Here is a 27,333-nt window from a genome sequence, read left to right as displayed (position 1 = left end):
ATGCTTGACACTCAACCTTGAACATCATCTCATGACCTGCATTGGACTTTTAAACTAAGACCAGTACATATACATGCCATAATTTCTAGACTGCTTTCCGAGACACATTTTGAACAGCAAGCAAATTGTTTCTTAGATTTACAAAGTGGCATATGACTCAGATTACAAATGTTCACAGCTTGCAAATATTGTAATAATAACTTAAAGTAAGCAAAATGTCAGAAATATCTGCAGTTTAAAACAAGCAAAATGTCAGAAATATCTGCAGTTTAAAACGAGCAAAATGTCAGAAATATCTGCAGTTTAAAACGAGCAAAATGTCAGAAATATCTGCAGTTTAAAACGAGCAAAATGTCAGAAATATCTGCAGTTTAAAACAAGCAAAATGTCAGAAATATCTGCAGTTTAAAACAAGCAAAATGTCAGAAATATCTGCAGTTTATCCATCTTACTTGAGGAGAACAAGTTCTAAAACCTTAGAACATGTATAATGTTACAGATATCATTACATTAAAGGTATTCTTAAAGCCTAAAAAAATATATAATTTGAAATTCCGACATAGCTCAACTGAGACACATAAAGTTGGAAAAACATAACAAAGTTGATTAGGGCAATAATAGAAATAATAATATCAAAATATATGATAATAACGATAAATATAATACATGTGTATATTCAGAACAGAATTAAAACTTTTGTACCTGACTGTAGTTACATTGTACAAGAATTTAATTAAACGTGATTAAGTGGAGTAAACTAAAATAGAAGGCTTGAGAAACATTTGGAAAAAACATAGTTGGTAATATAAGGAAATATTGAGGAGACAATATTTAATTAATGACTTCTGTAAACTATTAGTTACTTTCATTTTTTTCATCATAAACACTAATATAGGCATTCCATTAATTTGTGTTTACATTATAATTTGATTATTTATTCTTCCTGCTAAGCCATGCATTTAGACAAATGTGTGGGAGTGAATGTGTCTGTTTCACTGTAATTTTGTCAAGGAAAATAACACTGTTATAATTTGATATGAATTATAGATTAAACTCTACAGATTGTCTAGACAAATTAGGTTAAGGTCATAAAATTGTTTTGCAACAACACTAATTCTACCTATGCAACCAATACATATCAACTGGCACATCCATGGTCTTCACTGATAATTATTTCGAAAATTTCCTTTTAAAGGATAAATGATTTTGTCCAGAATTTTAGTTAGGTAAGGGTAAAATATTCTGCAAGGAAGGTGCCTAACTGACAGCTATACTGTTGACAAGGCGACACATCCAACTCATGGAGTTCTAGATTTGTACATACATAAAAAAAAATATTTCTTGTCGTTACAAATTGTTTGCTTTGTTTTGGTTATTTATGTTTAAAGACCAAATTCAGTTGCTTATACATGTATATAAAAAAAATAATTTCAGCCTTGAATGCCCTCCGTCTTTTAGCGGCTTCGTGTCCAGTCTATCTTTAGAACTGGTGGAAGGAAATTATAACTACTTGGCAGAAATGTTAACAAAAATGAGATGATGTGCAAAGCACAGTTTTGACCTTCCCCAGGTCAAGGTCACAGTCACTCTTTGGCAGAAATACTACTTATAATGAGACAATGTGCAGTGTGCTGGTTTGACCTTCCTGAGATCAAGATTGGCCCTGTCTCATGGATAACTTGATTTATAGATAATTATATAAGAAAACACATTTAAGTCTTATTGTGCGAACAACAAAGTCCAGAGCTAAGAGTTTTGCATCATTATGTTTTGTTTTTATACCCCCAAAAACGAAGTTTGGGGGGGTATATAGGAGTCACCCGGTGGTCGGTTGGTCGGTCGGTCGGGCGGTCGGTCGGTCGGTCGGTCGGTCCAGACGTCCGTTGCATTTTCCTTGTCCTGACCATAACTTGAAGACTAATGGTTGGAATTCAATATAACTACATACAATGGTCAAGCACATTGAGAGGAAGTGCAGTGCACAAGAACCATAACTCTATCTTGACTAATTACAGAGTTATTGCCCTTTGTTACTTTTCCTTGTCCGGGGCATAACTTGAACACTACGTCTGTTGCATTTTCCTTGTCCTGACCATAACTTGAAGACTAATGGTTGGAATTCAATATAACTACATACAATGGTCAAGCACATTGAGAGGAAGTGCAGTGCACAAGAACCATAACTCTATCTTGACTAATTACAGAGTTATTGCCCTTTGTTACTTTTCCTTGTCCGGGGCATAACTTGAAAACTACTGGTTGGAATTCAAAACAACTTCATACAATTGTCAAACACAATAAGGGGAAGTGCAGTGCACAAGAACCATAACTCTATCTAAAGTAATTACAGAGTTATTGCCCTTTGTTACTTTTCCATTGCTTTTCTTTTGTCCGGACCATAACTTGAACACTAATGGTTGGAATTCAATATAACTACATACAATGGTCAAGCACATTGAGAGGAAGTGCAGTGCACAAGAACCATAACTCTATCTTGACTAATTACAGAGTTATTGCCCTTTGTTACTTTTCCTTGTCCGGGGCATAACTTGAACACTACTGGTTGGAATTCAAAACAACTTCATACAAATGTCAAACACAATAAGGGGAAGTGCAGTGCACAAGAACCATAACTCTATCTAAAGTAATTACAGAGTTATTGCCCTTTGTTACTTTTCCATTGCTTTTCTTTTGTCCGGACCATAACTTGAACACTAATGGTTGGAATTCAATATAACTACATACAATGGTCAAGCACATTGAGAGGAAGTGCAGTGCACAAGAACCATAACTCTATCTTGACTAATTACAGAGTTATTGCCCTTTGTTACTTTTCCTTGTCCGGGGCATAACTTGAACACTACTGGTTGGAATTCAAAACAACTTCATACAAATGTCAAACACAATAAGGGGAAGTGCAGTGCACAAGAACCATAACTCTATCTAAAGTAATTACAGAGTTATTGCCCTTTGATACTTTTCCATTGCTTTCTTTTGTCCGGACCATAACTTGAAGACTAATAGTTGGAATTTCAAATAACTTCATACAATGGTCAAGCACATTGAGAGGAAGTGCAGTGCACAAGAACCATAACTCAATCTTGACTAATTACAGAGTTATTGCCCTTTGTTACTTTTCCTTGTCCGGGGCATAACTTGAAAACTACTAGTTGGAATTCAAAACAACTTCATACAATTGTCAAACACAATAAGGGAAAGTGCAGTGCACAAGAACCATAACTCTATCTAAAGTAATTACAGAGTTATTGCCCTTTGTTTCTTTTCCATTCCATTCTTTTGTCCAGACTATAACTTGAAGACTAATTGTTGGAATTCATTATAACTTCATACAATGGTCAAGCACATTGAGAGGAAGTGCAATGCTCAAGAACCATAACTCCATCTTGACTTTATTACTGCCCTTTGTTACTTTTCCTTGTCCAGAGCATGACATGAAAACTAACTGGTTGGAATTCAAAACAACTTCATACAATGGTCAAGCACAATAAGGGGAAGTGCAGTGCACAAGAACCATAACTCCATCTTGACTATTTACAGAGTTATTGCCCTTCGTTACTTTTCCATTGCTTTTTTTGTCTGGAGCATAACTTGAAGACTAACGTTTGGAATTCAATATAACTTCATACAATGGTCAAGCACATTGAGAGGGAGTGCAGTGCACAAGAACCATAACTCCATATTCAGTATTTACAGAGTTATTGCCCTTTGTTACTTTCCTTGTCCAGAGCATAACTTGAAAACTACTGTTTGGAATTCAATACAACTTCATACAGTTTTTCAAGGACATTAAAAGGAAGTGCAGTGCATAAGAGCCATAACTCCATTTTGACAAAATACAGAGTTACTGCCCTTTGATACTTTTCCTTGTCTGGAGCATAACTTAAAACATACTGGTTGAAATTCAAAACAACTTCATACAATGGTCAAGCACAAAAAGTGGGAGGAAGTGCAGTGCACAAGAACTATAACTCCATCTTCAGTATTTATAGAGTTATTGCCCTTTGTTCCTTTTCTTTGTATTTCTGGACTTATTACAGAGTAATTCAATAAAACTTCTTCAATGGTCAACCACATTGAAAGGAAATGCAATATACAAGAACCACAACTATCTTTAATTGCCCACAACCATAACTCTATATTTCAATTCTTTTACAAGGTATTCTGTTACTAGTAACATCCTCATTTCCGAAGCAGTCTTGTGGGGGTATTAATCACATTTAGTGATAGTTCTAGTTTTTTCAAAAGTTGTATTAATCATGACCCTGAGGTCAAATTTGGTCACTTGTTATATGTTGACTAAGGTATAGGAAAACACATTTCATTTTTTATACGCCCGTTTGAAAAACGGGACGTATTATGGGAACGCCCCTGGCGGGCGGGCGGGCGGTCGGTGGGCGGGCAGGCGGCGTCCAATTTTGTCCGGAGCATATCTCCTACATGGATGGAGGGATTTTAATGAAACTTCATAGAAATGTTCACCACTATGAGGAGCAGTGTCGCGCACATGAACCAGGTCTCTAGGTCAAAGGTCAAGGTCACACTTAGAGCTCATTGAAAAATGCTTGTCCGGAGCAAAACTTCCACATGTATAGAGGGATTTCAATATTACTTGGCACAAATGTTCACCATTGTGAGGCGGAGTGTCGCGTGCAAGATTCAGGTCCTTGCGGCCAAGGTCAAGGTCACACATAGAGGTCAAAGTTCAGATAAAAATATGAAGATGTGTATATGGACCATTTAGTCATCATTTATTGAGGGATTGTAACACAAATGGTCATTATCAAGACTATGGCTGTGATACATATAATTTAGGTCAATATATACAAGGTCAAGGTCACTAAAGATGATGAAATATCCAGATTTTGTAAATAGAATTTAATCAAAGGGCGACAACAAAGTTATTACTTTGTTCATAAATGACTTACACAATTACTTCCCTTGATCTACTTTCACTTTCAATTCTAAAAATAGAATTTAATCAAAGGGCATCAAATAATCCTCTTTCTTGGACTTGAGTATGTTCTAAAGAATGTAACATTTATTTACACATGTTTCATTCATTGGTCAAGATTCTTAACTGTGATAACTATGGTGTTCTGTAGACTTGGTATTTGTTCATAAAGATCATACAGTAATTACCTTATCAAATGTAAATACTTTCTCATAGAAATTTAATTATATTTTAATTTTCAAGTAAATATCAGTTCAGCTCATTCAAAGATTAAGAATTGTAATGAAATGTATTTCCCTAGAATAAAATCTTAAATCAGAATTTTTTAGTTATTAAATTACAATTACATGTACTTTTTATACGCCCGTTTGAAAATGCATAGAGGGATTTCAATATAACTTGGCACAAATGTTCATCATTGTGAGGCTGAGTGCCGTGCATAAAATTCAGGTCCCTGCGACCAAGGTCAAGGTCACACATCCTGTGCATATCTTCCCTACTGATTTGTTTTAAGGTTCATTTAATAACACAGTGCCAAGGATAAAAACTTGCTTGCTAGATAACACTTATCCATAATGCCCCCTTCTCCATCTAAAGCTTTCGTAAACGGGCGTATTTTGTGACTATGGCACCCTTGTTTTAGGATAATAAACTATGCCTCTGTATTGCCTAGTAGACCTCTATAAAGGTTTTATGAATCATGCACTTAGGAAAAAAAATCCCCCCTCCTTGGAGGTCATGAAGATGAAACATTTTTCAGAGGTTCTCTTCCCTACTTGGTTCTCTTCCCTAATAATTATTGAAAGATTATTTTTGATTTCTCAAACAAATTTACATTTGGGCGTATATTGCCCTGCCTGTGTGGTGGTCTTGTTGACCAATAGTAAAGTGTTAAATGTCATTTCAGTAATTTTTCCTTACAATTTGTTTTTCTTTGTTTTTCTTCATAGAATAAAAAATATATACTGCAATATAATTATGCTGCAGATTTTAGCAGGGTCCATATTCATGTAGCTACTGAAGAACAATTCTGGCTAGCTATAGTTAAAGTCTGATTTCTATGATTTGGTGTGATCAGTTTCCCATCTTGTTGTACTGGGGGCCAGACCCCCTTCCCCACTATGTATTCTCTATTCTGCTATAAGTGTTGTGCTTATCATGTTTCACATGTATTAGATTCCTACATCATTTATATTAAATTCCCATTAATGATGTGGGTTAAAGAATGGTCACACTTGGTCTAATGTTTTGTGTTGCCTGGCTTTTTCGATTATGTACATGAGTACTTTCTGTACTTGAAAATAGACTTTTCTTGTGGAGGCAAAAATAAAGGTGTTGAATTAAGTTAACATGTTGAAATAAAAAATAAAAGGAAAACTTAATATTATGGTTGGTCTATTTTGCTTTGACATGTCTGTGTGATTTTAATTGATTTCTGTACTCATTTATTGGGTTGCAGTGTGGATGGGGGTAACAGTCAGGGATAAGAGGGATAATAGGGGTTATTGTGATTTAAAAACAGCCCTTGTACCAGTGACAGACAATTGTGTCATAAAGGTGATGCTTGCCATACATATAGATGGAATCTTTCTCTATACAAGCCTTTTTATCTCTTATGTACCAACATTTTTTATGAAATCCAGATAAACAAAATGAGAAACAATGTCAGCCTCATAATAACTTGACAACAGAAACTTTTTGGACCTTCCCATAACATGTTTTAATTGCCCAAATTGGTCTTGTTTGGACTGTGTTTTAGGGAGTACAGTTCTACACTCCATCTAATGATAGCTAGTGTCCCATTCAATTGAATTTAGCTAAATGCCTGTTGCTTCGTCCTTTATGCTTGATGCTATATTGACCTTTATAGTTTTTAGAATAGAAGATTGATACATGAGTGAAAGTGCTGGTCTTAATTGCTTTTGAGATTAATGTACTTCACTAATTATAGAAAATGTCATCAAACTTTTTATTTGAAATTAAAATGAAACATCAAAGGTTTTACAATTACAAGAAAGAAATTTGTTAGTGCATGCAGATTGTTGTGTTTATTCCAGAGCATGTTGCAAATTACGTTAAGATTTTGACATTTCTTATAAAATGCACAGAATTTGGGATTTCGCATGAAGCATTGAATGAAATAAACATACCAATTTGATTCATTTTCAATAAAAATTTGCATAATAATTTATGCATTTTTTTTATATTTTTTTTATGCTCCCCATAGTCGCTTGGTTGTTCGTCCTTCCGTCTCGAATTTGTGTCCGGCCCATAACTTTGTTATTTGAAGTCGAATTTTACAACTATTTCACAGAAATGATCACCATATTGAAACAACATGTCGTGCACAACATTTGGGTCGCTACCTTGAAGGTCAAGGTCACAGCATGACCTTGCAGCAAAATCAGGTCCGGCCCATAATTTGAAGTCTGATTTTACAACTATTTCTCAGAAATGATCACCATATTGAGACGACCTGTAGCTAGCAACATTTGGGTCGCTACCTTGAAGGTCAAGGTCACAGCATGACCTTGCAGCAAAATCGTGTTCCGGCCCATAACTTTGTTATTTGAAGTCGGATTTTACAACTATTTCACATAAATGATCACCTTATTGAGACAACATGTCATGCGTAACATTTGGGTCGCTACCTTGAAGGTCAAGGTCACAGCACGACCTTGAAGCAAACTCTTGTCCGGCCCATAACTTCATTATTTGTAGTCGGATTTTACAACTATTTCACATAAATAATCGACATACTGTGATGACATGTTGCATGCAACATTTGGGTCGCTACCTTGAAGGTCAAGGTCACAGCATGACCTTGCAGCAAAATCAGGTCCGGCCCATAACTTTGTTATTTGAAGTCAGATTTTACAACTTTTTCACAGAAATGATCACCATATTGAGACGACGTGTTGCATGCATTATTTTGGTCGCTACCTTGAAGGTCAAGGTCACAGCATGATCTTGCAGCAAAATCAGGTCCGGTCCATAACTTTGTTATTTGAAGTCTGATTTTACAACTATTTCACAGAAATGATCACCATATTGAGATGATGTGTCGCCTGCAGCATTTGGGTCGCTACCTTGAAGGTCACAGCATGACCTTGCAGCAGAATCATTCCGGCCCATATCTTCGTTATTTGTCGTCGGATATTACAACTATTTCACAGAAATGATCACCATATTGAAACGATGTGTCGCGTGAAAGTCAGTAGTTAGATCTCATTGAGTAGAAGTGCAGTGCAAACAACAGTAACTCTGCCTTGCCTAAGTTTGGAATTATCACACTTTGAACTTTGTCTGGGACATAACTATCAAAACTACAAAAGATATACTTTTCTGTGCCAAAACCTAGACGTGGAGCATTACCCGGTTCAACCGGTTCTTGTTTGTTTGTTTTTTTAAGTTTTTTAATCCCAGTTTGGTGTGCATATGAAATGCATAATGTACAGTTAAATCTATTGTGATTGTACTTGAACTGACACTTTTAAGGTTTTTTTAACCAGGTTTTCCGAAGGAAAAAACTGGTTATTAGATTGAGGTATGTCGGCGGGCGGGCGGATGGGCGGGCGGGCGGACGGGCGGGCGGGCGGGCGGGCGGGCGTAAACAATTTCTTCTGTGCGCAACTCCTTCTACATTTCTCAACAGATTTTGACCAAACTTTCACAGAAGCTTTGTCATCAAGTGCCCTGGCGCATATTGTCGGGGTTTTGCGATTGGATAATATTTGACCTAATTATGGCCCTTTGTTTTTTTTCCTTATATAGAATATATAGTGAACAATTTCTTCTGTGGGCAACTCCTCCTACATTTCTCAACGGATTTTGACCAAACTTTCACAGAAGCTTTGTCATCAAGTGCCCTGGGGCATATTGTGGGGGTTTTGCAATTGGATAATTTTTAACCTAATTACGGCCCTTTGTTTTTTTTCCTTATAAAGAATATATAGTGAACAATTTCTTCTGTGTGCAACTCCTCCTACATTTCTCAACAGATTTTGACCAAACTTTCACAGAACCTTTGTCACCAAGTGCCCTTGGGCATATTGTCGGGGTTTTGCGATTGGATAATATTTGACCTAATTATTGCCCTTTGTTTTTTTTCCTTATATAGAATGTATAGTGAACAATTTCTTCTGTGCTGAACTCCCTGTACAATTCTCAACAGATTTTGTTCAAACTTTCACAGAAGCTTTGTCATTATGTGCCCTGGCACATATTGTCAGGGTTTTGTGATTGGATAATATTTGACCTAATTATGGCCCTTTGTTTTTTTTCCTTATACAGAATATATAGTGAACAATTTCTATCGTGCGCAACTTCTCCTACATTTCTCGACGGATTTTGACCAAACTTTCACAGAAGCTTTGTTATCAAGTGCCCTGGCCCATATTGTCAGGGTTTTGTGATTGGATAATATTTGACCTAATTATGGCCCTTTGTGTTTTTTCCTTATACAGAATTATCAATATATAGTGAACAAATTCTTCTGTGCTGAACTCGTCCTACATTTCTCAACGGATGTTGTTCAAACTTTCACAGAGGCTTTGTCACCAAGCGCCCTCGCACATATTGTCGGGGTTTTGTGATTGGATAATTTTTGACCTAATTATGGCCCTTTGTTTTTTTCCTTATACAGAATATATAGTGAACACTTCTTCAGTGGCAATTCCTCCTACATTATTCATGTTTTACATTGCACATAGTTACATTGTTTGTTGCTTGTTTTAAAATTGTGAACATACTTTTCTTGATATCGCACAAAACACCACACGCCAATATTGTTGACAAAAGAAAATGACAAGAGATGCAAAAATGCAAAAATTAAGCAAAAATAAAGTACTGTTTACCTTTCTAAAACATTTGGGAAAAAAAGGCGAATAGACAACATAAAATTTCTCAATCATTTTTGTTTGAGGAATATTAAAAAAGCCATAATTCCTCCTAAAAGTTCAATTAAAAACAAATGCCCCTTCATGACAAAGCTTCTGTGAAATATTTTGCTGAAAACCTGGTTGCATCGCATTGCGATGTTCCTTGTTTATGGATTGGCATATATGTTTACTTTTTTATAAACTTCATTTCTTGTTAAATAGTTTATTTTTCTGCCATGTTTTAGTAAAAGTAAAAGACTACATAATATTAGTTACACTTTTGACAAGTTATATGGTCCAGAATAAATGGCTGTTACAGCTTACTTATATAACCAAAACCACCAGCTGAAACTGTGAAAGCTTATATAAACACAGCTGCTATGAGAGGGTTATAGATGTATAACAATTATTTTTATACTTGGTTACGTAACTTGTCAAAAATGAAAATTAATTCATGAATATTCAGCAGCCTTGTTATATAGATAATATAAACATCACAGAAAATGATGTCTCAAATTTTCACAGTTTTGACTTAATGTTTCTCCATTAATATGTATTGTTTTATTTCAGATATAAATCCAACTCCAGCCAGTACAGACACTGATCCCCACCCAGAGTACATGATTTCTAAAATTCCAGATTCTATAGAAGAAGACGATATTAGCTTGAAAGTCAAGGTCAGTGTATGTCAAGGTCATTACCAGAATATTGAAAAATTTTAAAAGTCAGTTTATGCTAATGTCAAAGTCTGGTTATTAAATGCCATATCAGTACCAAGGTCAGTACAATTAATGGCTACTGTTTTGGTCCAAACATTCTGGAAATTTGTCAGAAAAGTTGTTTTTGTTATTCTAGCTCAAATTTGAATGTGGGTCACCTTGATTTAAAAACAAGATCACTCAGCCTATATTTGAGGAAACCTTGATATACCCCCACAAACAAAGTTTAGGGGGCTATATAGGAGTCAGTTTGTTGGTCACTAGGTCGGTTTACTTCATAGTTTTTGGACGAGAATAGAGTTTGGAATGAGTAATTGAATCAACCATGTGGAAACACTGGTTGGGACTGCTTTTGGAGCCTCTGGGGTCAAGGTCACTGTTACTAAAAAAAAACCCAAAAAACAATGGTTTCCGGACAATTACTAGTGTTGGGAATGAAATATTGTAATTAAGCTTGGTATATAGCAAGCTAAGATTGCTTTACATGAAAATATTGTAAGATATATAAAAAAAATGTAAATTTAACAGTAATTTTAATCTGTTCTGTAGTATTTGATTAAAGGATGCACTCCTCACTCTATTTTTGAAATTTGAGTAATCAGAGTATTATCAAATATTTATTTCAGGGTGCACTAACTGCTGATGAAGAAATGGCCTTGATGTCAACGTATCATTATACAGGGGCAACAACTAATATACATCCAGCATTGTCTGCCCTTGTTAATTATGCTCAGCCAGTGAAGTTTCAGGGCTTCGATGTTGCTGAAGGTTTGTACATGACTTGATGTGTTATATAAAGTTTACCATCCATCAAATGTGGAGAAATTTGCTAAATTTTCACAGTTTTTTAGCTCGACTTTTTGAAAAAAAAAGTAGAGGTATTGCTATAGTCGCGGCGCCGTTGGCATTCCCGTCCGCAAACTTGTACCTGGATCATAACTTTTTAATTTCTTGGTGTATTGTCTTCATACTTGGCCACAACAACCCTTGGGACAAGACCTTTCAGTAGACCACACTAACCTTGACTTTCATCCATAAATGACCTTGACCTTCAAGGTTAAAAGTCCAAATTTTGCTTGTTTTTTCTATTATTTGCTGTAACTTTGTTTTTGTTTTTAATGGATTGTCTTCAAACTTGAACATAATAATCTTTAAGGATATCCCTTAAAAATAACCAGACAGACCTTGACCTTCACTCATAAATGACCTTGACTTTGAAAGTCAAACTATTGAAATTTCATTTTTTTGGTTATTATTGGCTGTAACTTTGTTATTTTTCAATGGATTGTCTTCAAACTTGAACATAATAATCTTCAAGGATAACCCTTAAAAATAACCAGACAGACCTTGACCTTCATTCATAAATGACCTTGACTTTGAAGGTCAAATTATTGAAATTTTCATTGTTTTGGTTGTAACTGGATCAACTTCATATTATAATAGAACATTCTTAAGGGCAAGACCTTGTTGTTTATCAAACCCAAATTGACTTGGGCTCTTTAATGACCTTGAAGGTTAAATTACTGAATTTTCTCAGATTTGTGCATTAAATGACCAAATATATTTATTGGTGTGTATTTATTGGTTATATATATATCATCATCAACACCACCACCACCAACAACACCACCACCATGTGTATCTATTTATAGAATGCATTGCGTGTATCTATTTATAGAATGCATTGAGTGTATCTATTTATAGAATGCATTGCGTGTATCTATTTATAGAATGCATTGCGTGTTTCTATTTATAGAATGCATTGCGTGTTTCTATTTACAGAATGCATTGTGTGTTTCTATTTACAGAATGCATTGCGTGTTTCTATTTATAGAATGTATTGCGTGTTTCTATTTATATATAAATGAGTATATTTATATATACAAAATATATAGACAAAACTAATGTGACAAGACAGACCGATTAAATTTATAAAATTTGTTCAAACATTTCTTTGTTTGCTTTTAGAAAAAGTAAAAAGTCGAGTGTTGCCCCTGCCTGGCAGTAGCTGTTGTTGATGAATATTATACATTTAATTTGCCACTTGAAGACAATGAGCTTTTATTTTCATATTTCATAAATTTAAAAGTACCACCCCCCCCCCCCCCCCAAAAAAAAAAAGAACAAAAAACAAAAAGATAATTTAATTTGATGATAGCCCCCATACTAAAATATTTGTATGTTGGTAAATATTTGTGCTTCCTTTACTTTTTCATCTTCTTCTTTTAAATGTGGAAAGGATTTTCCTCAATAATCTTGGCAATGTAAATTGACAAGTTGGTCATCACAACATAACATGAAAAAAGAAAAAAATCAAAACTAAATAAAAACATAACATGATTTTGCTATTTTTTCTTTAAAAAATTTTTTTTTTAAATTAATTCATTTTTAGCCTCACTTTTTGTGGATAATTTCAAGCTCTTGTGACAGTCATGTTGTCATTCCAGTTGGTGTCTAGTACTTTAACATAGGTCATTATTATAAGCTCACCTGTAAACAAAGTGATTAGAGGTGTAGCATTTGTGATGTTACTGACTATTGTTTGTGGTTTCTTTTAAACAATGTCCTTAACCACTTAATGGATTTTGACCAAACTTCACAGGAATGATCTTCAGATGGTAGTGGTGATGGTGGTATGAGTAACCTCCGGATATTGCCAGTAAGCCACATTGAATCAACTTGAAGTTTTATAATTATGAAGTTTGAATGATTTTTTCTAGGAATATTTTTTACTACAATGTTCTTCCACAGATATGTTTGACTTTAGAAATAAGAAAAAGTCGAGACTGGACTCCAGTTGGCGGTGGCTCTTGCAGGGCCAAAACACCATTTTTGACGAGGGGCCTCAGTCTTTTGCTTGGGGAAAATATGCGTGATTTTGGCATACTTTGGGAAAAGGGGTCTCAAATTTAACGCAATCTTTTAACAAGTTCTTCAAATAGAAATGCAAAAAGCACTGGGAAATACTAATAAGGCAGTAAAAGACCTTAATTCAACACCATCATTAATTTTGTTCTAAATTCTATGGGAAATTTCAAAAGACTGGGGAATTTTGAGGACCAAACTGGGGGAAAAAAGAGGCTAGTTTGGTTGGGGAAACAGCCTATATTCGGCCTCTACAAAGAAGGGTTTTTTTGGTTCTGTCTTGTCATTTTTGTCATAAAACCACAATGAAATTTAGGTGACAGGTGTGAGTTTGAATCACCTAAAGTAAAAAAATAAATCAATATTCATGAAAAGTTGAAATTTCTAAAGTAATATTTTAGATTTTTTTTAAAGTTGTTAGCAATGTAATAATTATAATGGTTGCATATCTTTTCAGCTGGCTTACTTTATCAAATTTAACCAGCATTCATTGACAACCATTTTTGTACAGCGTATACATCACACAAACATTCTTGTAATTATAGGGCTGGTTAATAAACCAAAAAAAAAAAAAAATATTGGCACTTTTTCATAACAAATATTTAGGAGCTTTATTCAGCAGATTTTATGACAGAAAATTTTAACTAATAATACGATGATACAAACTTCATTCTTGTCTTCCACAATGGCATAATTGAATGGCCATGACACCTCAGAATGTTGCTGACATATTTTCTGTGGGGTTCTAACAGGTAGGAGGCTTGTATTGCTTGCAATACTTTGATAATTGCTTGTTGAAGATAATATCAAGGGTTGATTGCAAAATTGTTGTAAGTCCTTCTTTATTTCATACAAGTTACTGCCGTTTTGTGGTCAACCCTCGATGTTAAAATTGCAAAATCAATTAATGTTTAAAAGGAGAATCCTTTGTACATACTCTATTCACCTTTATTGTTTCTGTATTTGTTTTTGACACAAATTTTACCCATAAGCCTTACAAATCACAACATACTGTATGTGTTATCTTTCAGAGAGGTGTTTTCACTATCACATGTCTTCATTTAATGAAAACACTGGCCTTGGTTATCTTAAAACACAAGCTATAGAATTTGTTAAGTATCCTTTTTGGTAGGATATTTCCATATGTTTTGGTTTTTACTTTCTTTTTTTCTATTTTTACCATTCCTTCAATGTTGATGTTGTGTTTGAATAAAGTAATGAGTCTGAACATCAGCATGCATGCTAGTGGATGATCACTTTGCTGTTTGTTTTGTTCTTGCATATTTAAAATTATTTCTCCCCTGCGTTTTTGACAGTTATTCTGTTTTTGGGCTCTGTTATTGATAAGTTTTAAAAAAAACTTTAATGTTATTGGACAATAAAGTCTGTCTCGTTGTCAGTCAATTTTTCTTAATCCCAAAAAATTTTTTTCCCCCTTGAAACTATGTTTCTCAAAATTGGAAAAATTTTCATAAAGAGTTTGGTTTATTTCTAGCACTAATATGGGGTCTGGGGGAAAAACAGGTAAGAGCCAAAATATTTTAAAAAAACCCTTTTTTACACAACAAAGTAAAATTTTAGCCCAATTCCTAGTAAAATTGTCAGAAAAAATGTTTAAGATGATTTCTAGCTAAGTTGGATAAGGGTCATTGGGTCACCCAGCCTTTTTTCTTACAATTTAGATAAAACTTTGGATATTGTTTGAAGTATATAAAAAGTTTTTCATTCATACATGTATTAAAAAAATTTAATAGTTCCCTTTCCCTTTGAAAAATGATAGTCGATGTGGATTTAAGGGCAAACATGACCTCTTTTAAAAATTTTTTGTAGGTTTGCAAATTGTATAAAATGCATTTGAAATTAAAAAATATGTTTTTATAGTTGCCTTTTGTTAACAATACAGATGTAAAGCCCCCATAATATTAAATGTTTTTAGAAAGAGTAATAATAAGTTGAAGTAAGAGAGTGTCCAACTTAGAACCCCTTGGTTTGTAGTCAGTTGACAGTCAGTGTTACCTTTTAGAAAACAAATTTGCTCCAGTGTTACCTTTTAGGACATAAGTCTGCTCAAGTGTTACTTTTAAGAACACAAATTTGCTCCAGTGTTACCTTTTAGGACACAAGTCTGCCCCACTGGTACCTTTTAGGGCATAAGTCTGCTCCAGTGTTACCTTTTAGGACACAAGTCTGCTGCACTGTTACCTTTTAGGACACAAATTTGCTCCAGTGTTACCTTTTAGTACACAAGTCTGCTCCAGTGTTACCTTTTAGGACATAAGTCTGCTCCAGTGTTACCTTTTACGACATAGATCTGCTCCAGTGTTACCTTATAGGACACAAGTCTGCTCCAGTGTTATCTTTTAGGACACAAATTTGCTCCAGTGTTACCTTTAAGAACATAAGTCTGCTCCTATGTTACCTTTAAGGACACAAGTCTGCTCCATTGTTACATTTTAGGGCACAAGTCTGCTCCAGTGTTAATTTTTAGAACATAAGTCTGCTCCAGTGTTACCTTTTAGAACAAAAGTCTGATCCAGTGTTACCTTTAAGAACACAAGTATGCTCCAGTGTTACATTTTAGAACAAAAGTCTGCTCCAGTGTTACCTTTTAGGGCACAAGTCTCCAGTGTTACATTTAAAAACGCAAGTCTGCTCCAGTGTTACTTTTTAGTACACAAGTCTGCTCCAGTGTTACTTTTTAGTACACAAGTCTGCTCCAGTGTTACCTTTACGGACACAAGCTACAGTGTTACCTTTTAGGACACACGTCTGCTCCAGTGTTACCTTTTAGTACACAAGTCTGCTCCAGTGTTACCTTTTAGGACATAAGTCGCTCCACTGTTACCTTTAAGGGCACAAGTCTGCTCCAGTGTTATCTTTTAGAAGATAAATTTGCTCCAGTGTTGCCGTTTAGAACACAAGTCTGCTCCAGTGTGTCATTTTAGTACACAAGTCTGCTGCAGTGTTACCTTTTAGTACACAAGTCTGCTCCAGTTTTACCTTTTAGGACACAAGTCTGCTCTAGTGTTACCTTTTAGGGCACAAGTCTGCTCCACTATTACCTTTAAGGACACAAGTCTGCTCCAGTGTTACCTTTTAGGACACAAGTCTGATCTAGTGTTACCTTTTAGGGCACAAGTCTGCTCCACTGTTACCTTTAAGTACACAAGTCTGCTCCATTGTTACCTTTTAGGACACAAGTCTGCTCTAGTGTTACCTTTTAGGGCACAAGTCTGCTCTAGTGTAACATTTTAGTACAAAAGTCTGCTCCAGTGTTATCTTTTAGGACATAAGTCTGATCCAGTGTTACCTTTTAGGGCACAAGTCTGCTCTAATGATATCTTTTAGAACACAAATTTGCTTTTACATACAAACATATCTTCTGGTAGAACTATATGGATAAGCTTTTACTACCAGTATAGGGCATCCTAGCAATCTGAACAGACTCTGTACTATTGGTAGCTCAACTTTTATATCTTGACATAGAAATTATGGACAGTTGAAAGCAGGGTAAATCCATTACAGAAATTCTGTAGGTTAAAGGTTAGAAGTCAGATAATTCCCAGTTTATATATTTGACTTAACAGTATGAGCTTTCAATTGTTGTTTAGTTTAATTGTTTCCCTTAAGATATATTCTATAAGATAAGAATGATTGACATGTGTTAAGACTGCTAGAATATACAGACTGATATGCTGTTAGATGCTTAACTTATTGCAGCCTGCACTTACAGTCATAAAATAGGCTTCTATATCTTTGGCTAACTAACTTCAAATTTTCATCTTGAGATACCCAAAATTAACGATGAACAGTTTCAAAAATGGAAAGAAATTTTTTTCTGAATAAATGATATTATTTGGTTTATTTGGTTGAAGAACTTCAAGTGATGGAAGTTTGAAAAAAAAAGTTTTTTTAGATATTTGTAAGAGAAAATACTTTACAGATGTTAAAAAAAGAAAACAGAACTCTTGGTGTATAAAACTTATAACAATTTTACATAATCCTCAATCTTCATGTGCATGAATTAAACTAAGATTTGCATCTTTATATGTGAATGTAGTAATATGTTGTTCTTTTTACAATATTTGCATGTATTTTATTCAAACAGCTCGGCGGATTTGCTGCCATATGTCGTCTTTCAATGAAAGAAGTGCCTTGGGTCTAATAGCCAATTCGTGCATTGAATTTGTTAAGTATCCTTGTCTTGTACCCTTATATTATGTAACCTATTTGCATGTTTCATAGCTACAAATAAACTAATTGTGTGTAACATACATTTCTGTAAAATGGAAACACAACATTTTAAAGAGTTACATGTGAAATGTTAGATCAAGCAGTTGTCAGATGTTGTGGCCAGTTTGTGATATTTGAAGTTTGTTTCATATAAGATAGATGACAGTCATCCATGCACAATACAGCTGTAATTTTTATTGTCTCCCTGACCTTTTTGAAGAAAAAAAGAGATATAAAGAAGTGGGCTCTGTCTATTTGTTCCTTCAAATGTTATTGTTGGCGTGGCAGAGTGGTTAACACTTTAGACTAGTAATCTAAGGATTGCTGGTGGTGTTGGATTAAACTCTGTCAGGGGCAAGCCGTTATGTTATTAGGCATAAGCCAGAAACTTTACACTCATTCTTAAGTATTGGTTGGTTCTAGGAACAGATTGAGAGTGTTTCAATAAGGTTATAGCTTCCAACATAATAAAACTAAAATGAATAAGTATAAACTTACATGTCATGCACAACAACCCTGCCTCCAAGGTTTTTGGTCACACTTGTAGATCAAAGATAAACATGTGTTATGGCGGGAATATTTTGATATCTGGTCCACATTTATTAATCCATCAAGGTGTTTTGAAATAACTTGGCACAAATGTTCACCATAATAAGACAATCTGTAATACATAACACCTAGATCTCTACCTCCAAGCTTTTAGGTCACACTTGTCTGTCTGATGGAGGGTATATTTCATGTCAGCTCCATAACTTTTTCATTCATCAAAAGATTTTAATAACTTAGCACAAATGCTCGCCATAAATAGAAAATGTGTCATGGGTAACACCCAGATTCTACCTCCAACGTCAAGGCCCCACTTTTTTGAAAGTCATTTTTGCTTTATTATTTCCCTTTCTTGACTTAGATTATTTCCCTTGTTTGACTGAGAATATCTGCCTTTTTCTCAAAAATCGTTTAAGGTATTCACTTCAAACTTGAAATATTTTTTGACATGTAAGTCTGTTATACATGTTTGCAGAGTAATGCCTCTTTGTATGTTGCTTTTTGTGTCGCCTTGAAAAAGGCGACATAAGGGGTTACTTTTGTCGGCAGCGTCAGTGTCGGCATCCCCTTAAGCTTGTCCGGAGCATAAGTCTGTCATTATAAGTCGGATTGACTTCAAACTTGGTATGCATGCTTCTTATAATGACCGGAAGTGCAGTGCACAAGAACCGGTACTCTGCACTTCTTACTTTTTAAGTTATTGCCCTTTGTTAATTTTCATACTTTATTTTTGTCCAGGCCATTTCTCATAAATTATAAAAGTTATAGCCTTGAAACTTCATAGGATGATAGATCTTACTGATAAGAAGTGCAGTGCACAGAAACTGCTGCTCTGCATTTCTTATTTTTTGAGTTATTTCCCTTTGTTAATTTTCATATTTCATTTTTGTCCTGGCCATTTCTCCTAAACTATATTGTTCACAAGGCGACACAACCGACTCGGGGAGTTCTAGTTTTTTACTATCCAGCACTGAAAAAAGTGGAGGGCTGTTGTCAGTGAACAGATCTTGTTAAATTATCTCCCTGTTTGTTATATATTTTCAATGATAAAAACTACTCAAGTACACATAGACAGGAGTTATATCATTATATTTCTATGATGAATTTATTGTTGCATGTGCAAAGCTAGTAAGCTACCAAGATTTTGCACAGAAAGTCCCAATCCATACATCTAACTGGGAAATAATACTATCATGTAAAAGGCAGGGGATGTTGGTAACTGTTACAAATTCTTGTTTGATTTGAACAAAACTTACACAGAAAATTGAGATAAATGATTGTATCATGCGTTACAGAGTTTGGGCAGAAATAGATGCCAAAATATGTGTATTTAAAAAATCATTAAAAGTCTTTTCCAAAAGTGTAAAGCCTAGTTTTGATATTTGGCATGTGGATCATGTTACGGTCCTCTAAAAAGTTTGTTATAATCATGGCACCTATTCAGTAAGGTCCCACCACAAGGTTCATCAGTTTAATATATGGGTAGATTTCGTTGTGAAACCATAAAATATCTTAAAGGGCAAAGAGACTTTGTTTTGTAGTTTGATCAAATTTAGACCTTGAGTACAGTTTTGCATGTGGTAATAAATTTTTACTTTGGATGACCTTGAATATGACTATAATGACCTATTTCTGCATTATGGAAACACTATGATTTGATTAAGCCCTATTTTCCATTTGGCCCACAATATTCAAACTTCATAGGATGATTGTCCATCTTGAGTAGAAGACCCTATTGATTTTGGAGTCATAAGGTCAAAGGTCAAGGTCACCATCACCTTAAAACTGAAAACAGTTTCTAGAGCATAACTTATGTTCCATGTGACCCATAATATTCAAATTTCATAGGATAATTGTCCATATTGGGTAGAAGACCCCTATAGATTTGGGGTCACAAGGTCAAGGTCACTATAACTTTAAATTCCTCAGCATAACTTATGTTCCATGTGGCCCACAATATTGAAACATCATAGGATGATTGGCCGTATTGGGTAGAAGACCCCTATTGATTTGGGGTCACAAGGTCAAAGGTCAAGGTCACAATTACTTTAAAACTGAAAAGAAATTCCTGAGCATTACTTAAAGTCTATTTGGCCCACAATATTCAAACTTCATAGGATGATTGTCCATATTTGGAAGAAGACCCCTTTTGATTTTGGCATCACAAGGTCAAAGGTCAAGGTCACTATTACTTTAAAACTGAAAACAGTTTCCAGAACTTAACTAAATGTCTATTTGGCCAATAGTGTTCAGATGTTATAGGATGATTGTCCATATTGGGTAGAAGACCCCTACTGATTTTGGGTTCACAAGGTCAAAGTTCAAGGTCGCTATTACCTCAAAACTGAAAACAGTTTCCAGAGCATAACTTAAGTTCCATTTAACCCACAATATTTAAACTTTATAGGAGGATTGCTATTTGAAGGAGGTAATACTTTATTTAATTTATGTAATGTCTTACAAATGCTTCATCCTTACTAAAAAAAACAACAAAAAACAAAAACACTTTCGGGCATATAATGCTACGCCTAGCCGGGCTCTTGTTTACACTATGGAGGGCACAATTTTGATCTGATCTTCATCAAACTTTTTTTTTAATACAATGCAAACCCGTTATAACACTGATGTTGTGGTCTAAGGTCTCAACACCGTGTATTAACGAGGTTCTGATGAATAACCCTTATTAAGTACACCATTACCCCACCCACCACCTTTACAAAAAACATTAATGATTTTTACTTTCCAGTAAATGAATGTCAACTAATTCATTTTCTAAAATAATTTAATAATGTAAACATACATTATTTTGCAAAATATTACTAATTATGTTTAAAAGAAACAGAAAACTTTGGGACGAAAAGTATTTATCATAAATAGTTGTGTCCCTTTTTTAATCAGATGTTTTTTGTCTGCTGTCTCAAAAATTGTTGTTTTTTTGCTATTAGATCCAAATTGTGCATCTTTATTTATTGAATGGTGTTGAATGGTGTCTTTCTTATTCAGTAGTTAAATATCTTGGTCTGTACTATAACTTTGAATGATGGAGAAGTGGTCACTTGGTTTAAGGTCAAGGTTACCCGATTGATACAATTTGTAAATGCAGTTGTAATTCATTTAATGGTGTCTTTCATATTTGGATGGTAGATACTTTGGAATGTCCCTTAACCTTTGGTGAAATTAGGGAGTACTGGGGTCCAGGTCACCGGTGCAAAACTCAGACCTTTACACTTTTGCTGTTACAGCCTTTATTGACTAATGTACATTGAATACATTGACAAATGTGCCAAGTAAGATGTAATTTTTGCACCAGTGATAGTTGCTACTGATTCATGACAGAGTTTACCCCTTTTTTCAGCAAAATTTCTGTGTAAATATTTGTTTTTCACAAGAATACTTTTGAATGATGTTTATTTTTGGCATTCAAGTTATGTCAAAACACATTTATCTTTTAAAGTTTTGTATTTTTCTTTTGAGGTGATTTGGATAGTGCTGTGCAGACATAGTTCTGCTTTCAAAAACTTAAATATAGTAAAGCGAGGTCACACATTTGGTTAGATTTGATTATGAGTCTGATGCCTTTAATGTCCTAAGCATATACTATATTTATGCTCAATTTGATGTTTTATTGTTGGTAATTTGCTTATATTGTTTAATCTGGATATAATTAATTAATGTTCAAGGCATTATGATAAACCATTACAAGCAACATACACTGTCTATATATAGATAATACACAAAGTATCGGATTCCTGGCACATTGCCACATTGACTGAAGCTACCTGTCTTATCACAGTATAAAACGAATACTACTTAATACTACATAATGGAATTTTTTGCCATAACGCTTCCCCTTTAATTTCAATTAACAACTGCCCAGATCTAAATAGACATTCCTCTAGATAGCATTTTATTTGGTATGCAGTGCACAGCTGACCATTCCTTCGCAGCCATATTACACTTGCGTAAAACCTTGCTTGTATATTTTTGTAATAATAAACATTAATTTTTAGCCTGCTGGCATTGACTGAATTTGCAGTTACTTATTCAACTAATGCCACCACAACAGACGCAGACAAAGATCAGCCGTCACATCTGTGTTGTCTAATCATGGTCTGCACTGTTCACTATTCAGTCACTACATGGAATATTCCTTAAATCTGATGAAAAGATTTGTCTAGACTGAAAGATGGTCCATTTTAGACACCAAGTGTAGTAAAGGTTAAGATAAGAGTTACTGGTAATAACTTATAGTGCCTGTTAATACTCTATCTGTGTAACTATTATATACCATTTAGTAAGTCAAATATTTGCTTTTCAGTTTCTTGCTAATAGTTTTCAGTAGCTATGCATGCATTTTTTTATGACTGTTTGATTGGTTTTATATATTTTGTATGAAGGTGTTTTTATAGATTTATCTAGGGTGCGATGTCATACTGTCATAACAAAGCAAATACAAATGTATAAAGACATTTGATGCACTCTGGATTTTTGACTGCCTTCTTATCTTATGCATGTTATTGTAACAATACAATACAATTCCTTAACCAGTATAGTTATAATAAGCGACAGATGAGTCGTATATATCCAAAAGGAGGTCGGGTAGACTCTGGTAATTACATGCCTCAGATATTTTGGAATGCTGGCTGCCAAATGGTAGCACTGAACTTCCAAACACCAGACTTGGCCATGCAACTCAATCAGGGAAAATTTGAATACAATGGGAATTGTGGGTAAGTTAATATTTACAAAAATTTTAGGACAATGGTTTTGAAGTTCTGTATATTGCTCTCTTTAGTGACATTATGTACTCTTTTAGTTGATTTATGCTCGACAATTTGTACGATAGCACACATTTTCAATCAGCAGTATTATATATACCATGAATTATAAGGAATAACAAAAAATATTTGCATAAATCTGTTGACCTTTCTCTAACCTGTCATATGTGTCTGTTAAAATCTTGTCAAAGACAAACAATTTTGTCAGGTAAAGTATTTTCTGCTAGCTTATGAATGGTTGGTTGACCTGCAGTTAAATGCATGAGGCACACTTGTGGTTATCTACCAACTTGAAAGTTGATGATTGACATCAGTAATGTCATTGTTACAGAATGATAAACCAACCATTTAAGTTAGTAGTGAAAATGGCTTTTAGTGGGTTAATTTTATATAATTATTTATGTCTCCTAAAATAGGAGACATATTGTTTTTGTATTCACGGTCTGTTAGTCTGTCCGTACAAACATATAGATACTTAGGGGGCTATGGGAACAATAGGTAACAGTAAATTTCCTTTGATGCTATTCATTCAGTTAGCTCTTATGTGGCTACTTTTCTTTTACACGGCTAAAAAAAACAACAGAGAGAAGAGTAACCACTTAAATACCAAACTTTGAGCACGTCTGTCTGTCCGTCCGTTCCCATTCAGCTTGTCCAACATTCATAGGTCAAACTGTTGGCTGGATTTCAATGAAACTTCACGGGAGTGATCAGTACCATCCCTAGTTGTGCATATGACCAGCATGTTCTGCTTGGCAGCACAAAATGGCCGCCAGAGCTAAGAATAGAAAAATCTTGTCCGTCTTTAACATTTCAAACTGATGGTGGGATTTCAATGAAACTTCCTTTTTGCTGCACAAAATGGCAGTCAGAGCTGTAAATAGAAAAATCTTGTCAGGCTTTCAAAGGTCAAACTGCTGGCAGGATTTTGCCCAAAATTCACAGAAGTGATCAGTACGTATACCATACCTTGTTTTGGGTGACATATGTTTTTGTGACAAAAACCCCTTCTAGTTAAACTAATAGTTTCTTCATGTCTACTCTTCATGTCTACTGCCCTCCAAGGTGGCCATTTTGTATTTATAATTCTACACATAATCCTTTTAAGTTTTGTATTTTTCTTTGTGACAATTATTAGTTTGAAAATGACATACAACATTGAATGTGTGCTGATTAGCTTTTAGTCACATCTATATATATGAATTAAGGATTTTCTAATCTTTGTTTTATTCTTACAGATATTTATTGAAGCCAGACTTTATGAGACGTCCAGATAGAACATTTGATCCTTTCTCTGAAAGTCCTATTTCTGGTGTGATAGCTGCTTGTTGCACTGTACAGGTAATCTCATAGGATATGTCTTTTTTGCATCAGAAAAATTTGTTGCTTGATTTGACAATATAGTATTATAATGCAGCCATTGTGTGTAAACATATTGTTTTTGTCATTCAGCACATACAAAAATACCTAATAGACATTTGTCTCTCACAACCAAGTGATTAGTAGTCTGTCACTTGCTAAGAAATTGATAATTTCTGGTTGGTACCCAGCAAGAAAAGCCGAACAAACATAGGTTCCTTACTTCATAATTGCACTGACTACAGTGATAATTTGCCATATATTCAGAATATTTCATTTTCATACACCTAAAAAGATTTCAGCATGCATTGTTATGTTCTGTCTGCTAGCAGTTTGTTTGTCTGGTTTGTATCTTTTGAACTGGTGGAATGAAATTGAAACTACAATATAACTGGCAGAAATGTTAACCATAATGAGGTGATGCGCAGACTGCAGGTTTGACCTTCCTCAGGTCAAGGTCACACTTTTCATATTGCCCCGCCTTTGCAAAGCTCTCGTTAGATAAGCTGTTTTTGTATTTATTTAAACTAACATGTTTTATGGAGGCATAAATTTATGTAAAGCATAAACTATTTGAGCTGTAAGTTATTCATGTTTTTGTAGCAATTTAGATCATAAAGGATGAATATACAACAAGAACACAGTTGAATGTATATGGAATGACTTTGTTTTAGGTGATATCAGGTCAGTTCTTGTCAGACAAGAAGATTGGTACATATGTAGAGGTTGACATGTATGGTTTACCAACAGACACAATCAGAAAGGAGTTCCGAACCAAAGTTGTCCCAGCTAACGGCCTAAATCCAGTATATAATGCTGAAGAATTTGTTTTCAGAAAGGTACTTAAGTGGGTGGGTCAATATGTAATGCAATGTGGTCAATTAATATTACAATAGAGCAAATATTTTACAATTTTCAATTTAAACCCTTTGAAATAATCTCCTCCTACAGAAATACATAATCTAATTTTTAAATGCTTTAACATAATCATACTTCGGTATGCCTTTCAATAACTGAAAAATTGCCGACCCAAGTCCATTAATTTTGTACTCTTGTAGCGATGACCAGCAAGATGTTTTGTGCTTTACAGTCACAGGCTGTTAAGTCTGGAGAATACGATGGATGTTTAAGGATGGTTACTCGAATTTCTCGGAAAAAAAATCAATTACAGTAGCTCATTTGTGTGCAAATATTACAAATATTGTTATAACAAAAATTAACAAATTGATTAGTTTTGCTCAAGCTTTTATGTTTGCACTTTTAACCGAGTATTTACCAGCCATATTTTACATGTGTTCATTACTTGTGTAATGTACTTTTAAATTGAAAAGAATTTTTAATTGGTTGACTTCACATGATTTTAGTATCATTTGAAAGCAGATTAAGAGTTTACACCAACACAAGAATCACTAAATTAGAAACTATACATCATATTGCATTACATATTCACCCACCCTTGTAAACATATTTGTTTAAGTTTGATTGCATTACAAGTTCTTGCAACTTGTATTAAAGGCACATTATGTGAACCGAATAAATGTTTGCATTTTAGGAAGCATGGGTTGTAGAATGTTAAAATAATGGTATTAGAGCACAGATTCTTATCACTGGGAAAAAAGATTTAGATATGAAATATTTGTCATAAAAGTAACAAAATGTTCATAAAGTATTATTTTGACTTTCTTGTAAAATACTAGAGCACTGTAACTGTACTAATTGCTAAATGGCAACAGAAGCAAACAATTGTTTAGATAATTAGCTAGTGAGTAAAGAGTGTTTTGTTTGAAGATAAATAGGTTTATTATATATATATATTGCAGGTAGTATTGCCAGACTTGGCAGTATTACGTATTGCTGTATTTGAGGAGACTGGCCGTATGATAGGACAGAGAATACTACCTCTGGACGGCTTACAGGCTGGTTACCGTCATATACCACTCCGCACTGAGGGAAACTTTCCTCTCTCATTACCCACAGTATTCTGCTGTATTAGTCTGAAAACTTATGTTCCTGAAGAGTTTCAAGGTCAGTTGTTAATTTATTGATTGTGTTTGTCTTATAAATTAATGCAGTTTTGTTTGTTCTCTTAAAGATTTTAAACAAAATTTTGTCCTAATATGTCAAACAAGATCGGTCTGCACATATATGCTATCTGATCATGGTCTGTACTGTCCGCTACCCAGTCTGTACTCATTTTGAAATACTCTCTAAAATTATTAATTGTTTTGTCTGTTTAAGATATTTAAATTAAATCATACAGACAACATTACAGTGGTTGGACTGCACTAATGACTGTAAGTTGGTCTGACTGTACAGGTTGTATACAATGTACATGTATGAAAACAGTATCCTTACTAGATTTAATGCTGAAAGATCTTTATAACTCTGTGACACAGCAATGTCTGTTTTTTTGCATGCACACCGCAGCATCTGCGATGCGGTGGCATATAGCGATTCACCTGTGTGTGTGTGTGTTTGTGTGTGTGTTTGTGTGTGTGTTATATAGATTATATAGTGAACTTAAAAAATCTTCTTGTGAAAAACCACTAGTCCAATTTCAACCAAACTTGGCAGGATTGTTCCTTGGGTGAAGGGCTTCCAAAGTTGTTCAAAGAATTTCATTCCATGCAGAAATCTGGTTGCCATGGCAACCAAAAGGAATTATAAGAATAAATTTAAAAAATCTTCTTGTAAAGACCGAAAAGGCCTAGAGCTTAGATATTTTGCATAAGGCATTGTCTGGTAGACCTCTAACAAGATTGTTCAAATTATAGCCCTCGGGTCAAAATTGGCCCCGCCCCGGGGGTCATTGATTTTCACTATGTACATATTGTAAAAACTTAAAATACCTTCTTGTAAAAAACCCGAAAGGCCTAGAGCTTAGAATTTTTGCATAAGGCATCATCTGGTAGACCCTTACCAAGATTGTTCAAATTATAGCCCTTGGGTCAAAATCGGACCCGCCCCGGGGTCATTGATTT

The 27,333-nt window shown here is 34.5% G+C and overlaps 1 protein-coding gene across 3 annotated transcripts in view; it reads left to right on the top strand.

The window, feature by feature from the left end:
• Positions 1–27,333, top strand: part of LOC132734955 (1-phosphatidylinositol 4,5-bisphosphate phosphodiesterase beta-4-like) — a gene marked incomplete at its 5' end in the record, with an annotated part of 92,188 nt that overhangs the window by 54,647 nt on the left and 10,208 nt on the right. For 2 of the 3 annotated variants that reach the window (XM_060721854.1, XM_060721852.1), the window contains 7 exon segments: positions 10,423–10,529; positions 11,198–11,339; positions 14,468–14,552; positions 22,769–22,945; positions 24,232–24,334; positions 25,027–25,191; positions 26,173–26,377. In XM_060721854.1, coding sequence (XP_060577837.1) covers positions 10,423–10,529; positions 11,198–11,339; positions 14,468–14,552; positions 22,769–22,945; positions 24,232–24,334; positions 25,027–25,191; positions 26,173–26,377 — 984 coding nt within the window. 3 annotated transcript variants of the gene reach the window in all.

The sequence above is a fragment of the Ruditapes philippinarum genome, unplaced genomic scaffold (assembly GCF_026571515.1).
Source record: "Ruditapes philippinarum isolate M1 unplaced genomic scaffold, ASM2657151v2 ctg150_1_1_1_1, whole genome shotgun sequence".
Taxonomy (NCBI): Eukaryota; Metazoa; Mollusca; class Bivalvia; order Venerida; family Veneridae; genus Ruditapes; species Ruditapes philippinarum.
This window is presented reverse-complemented; position numbering and strand designations above follow the sequence as displayed.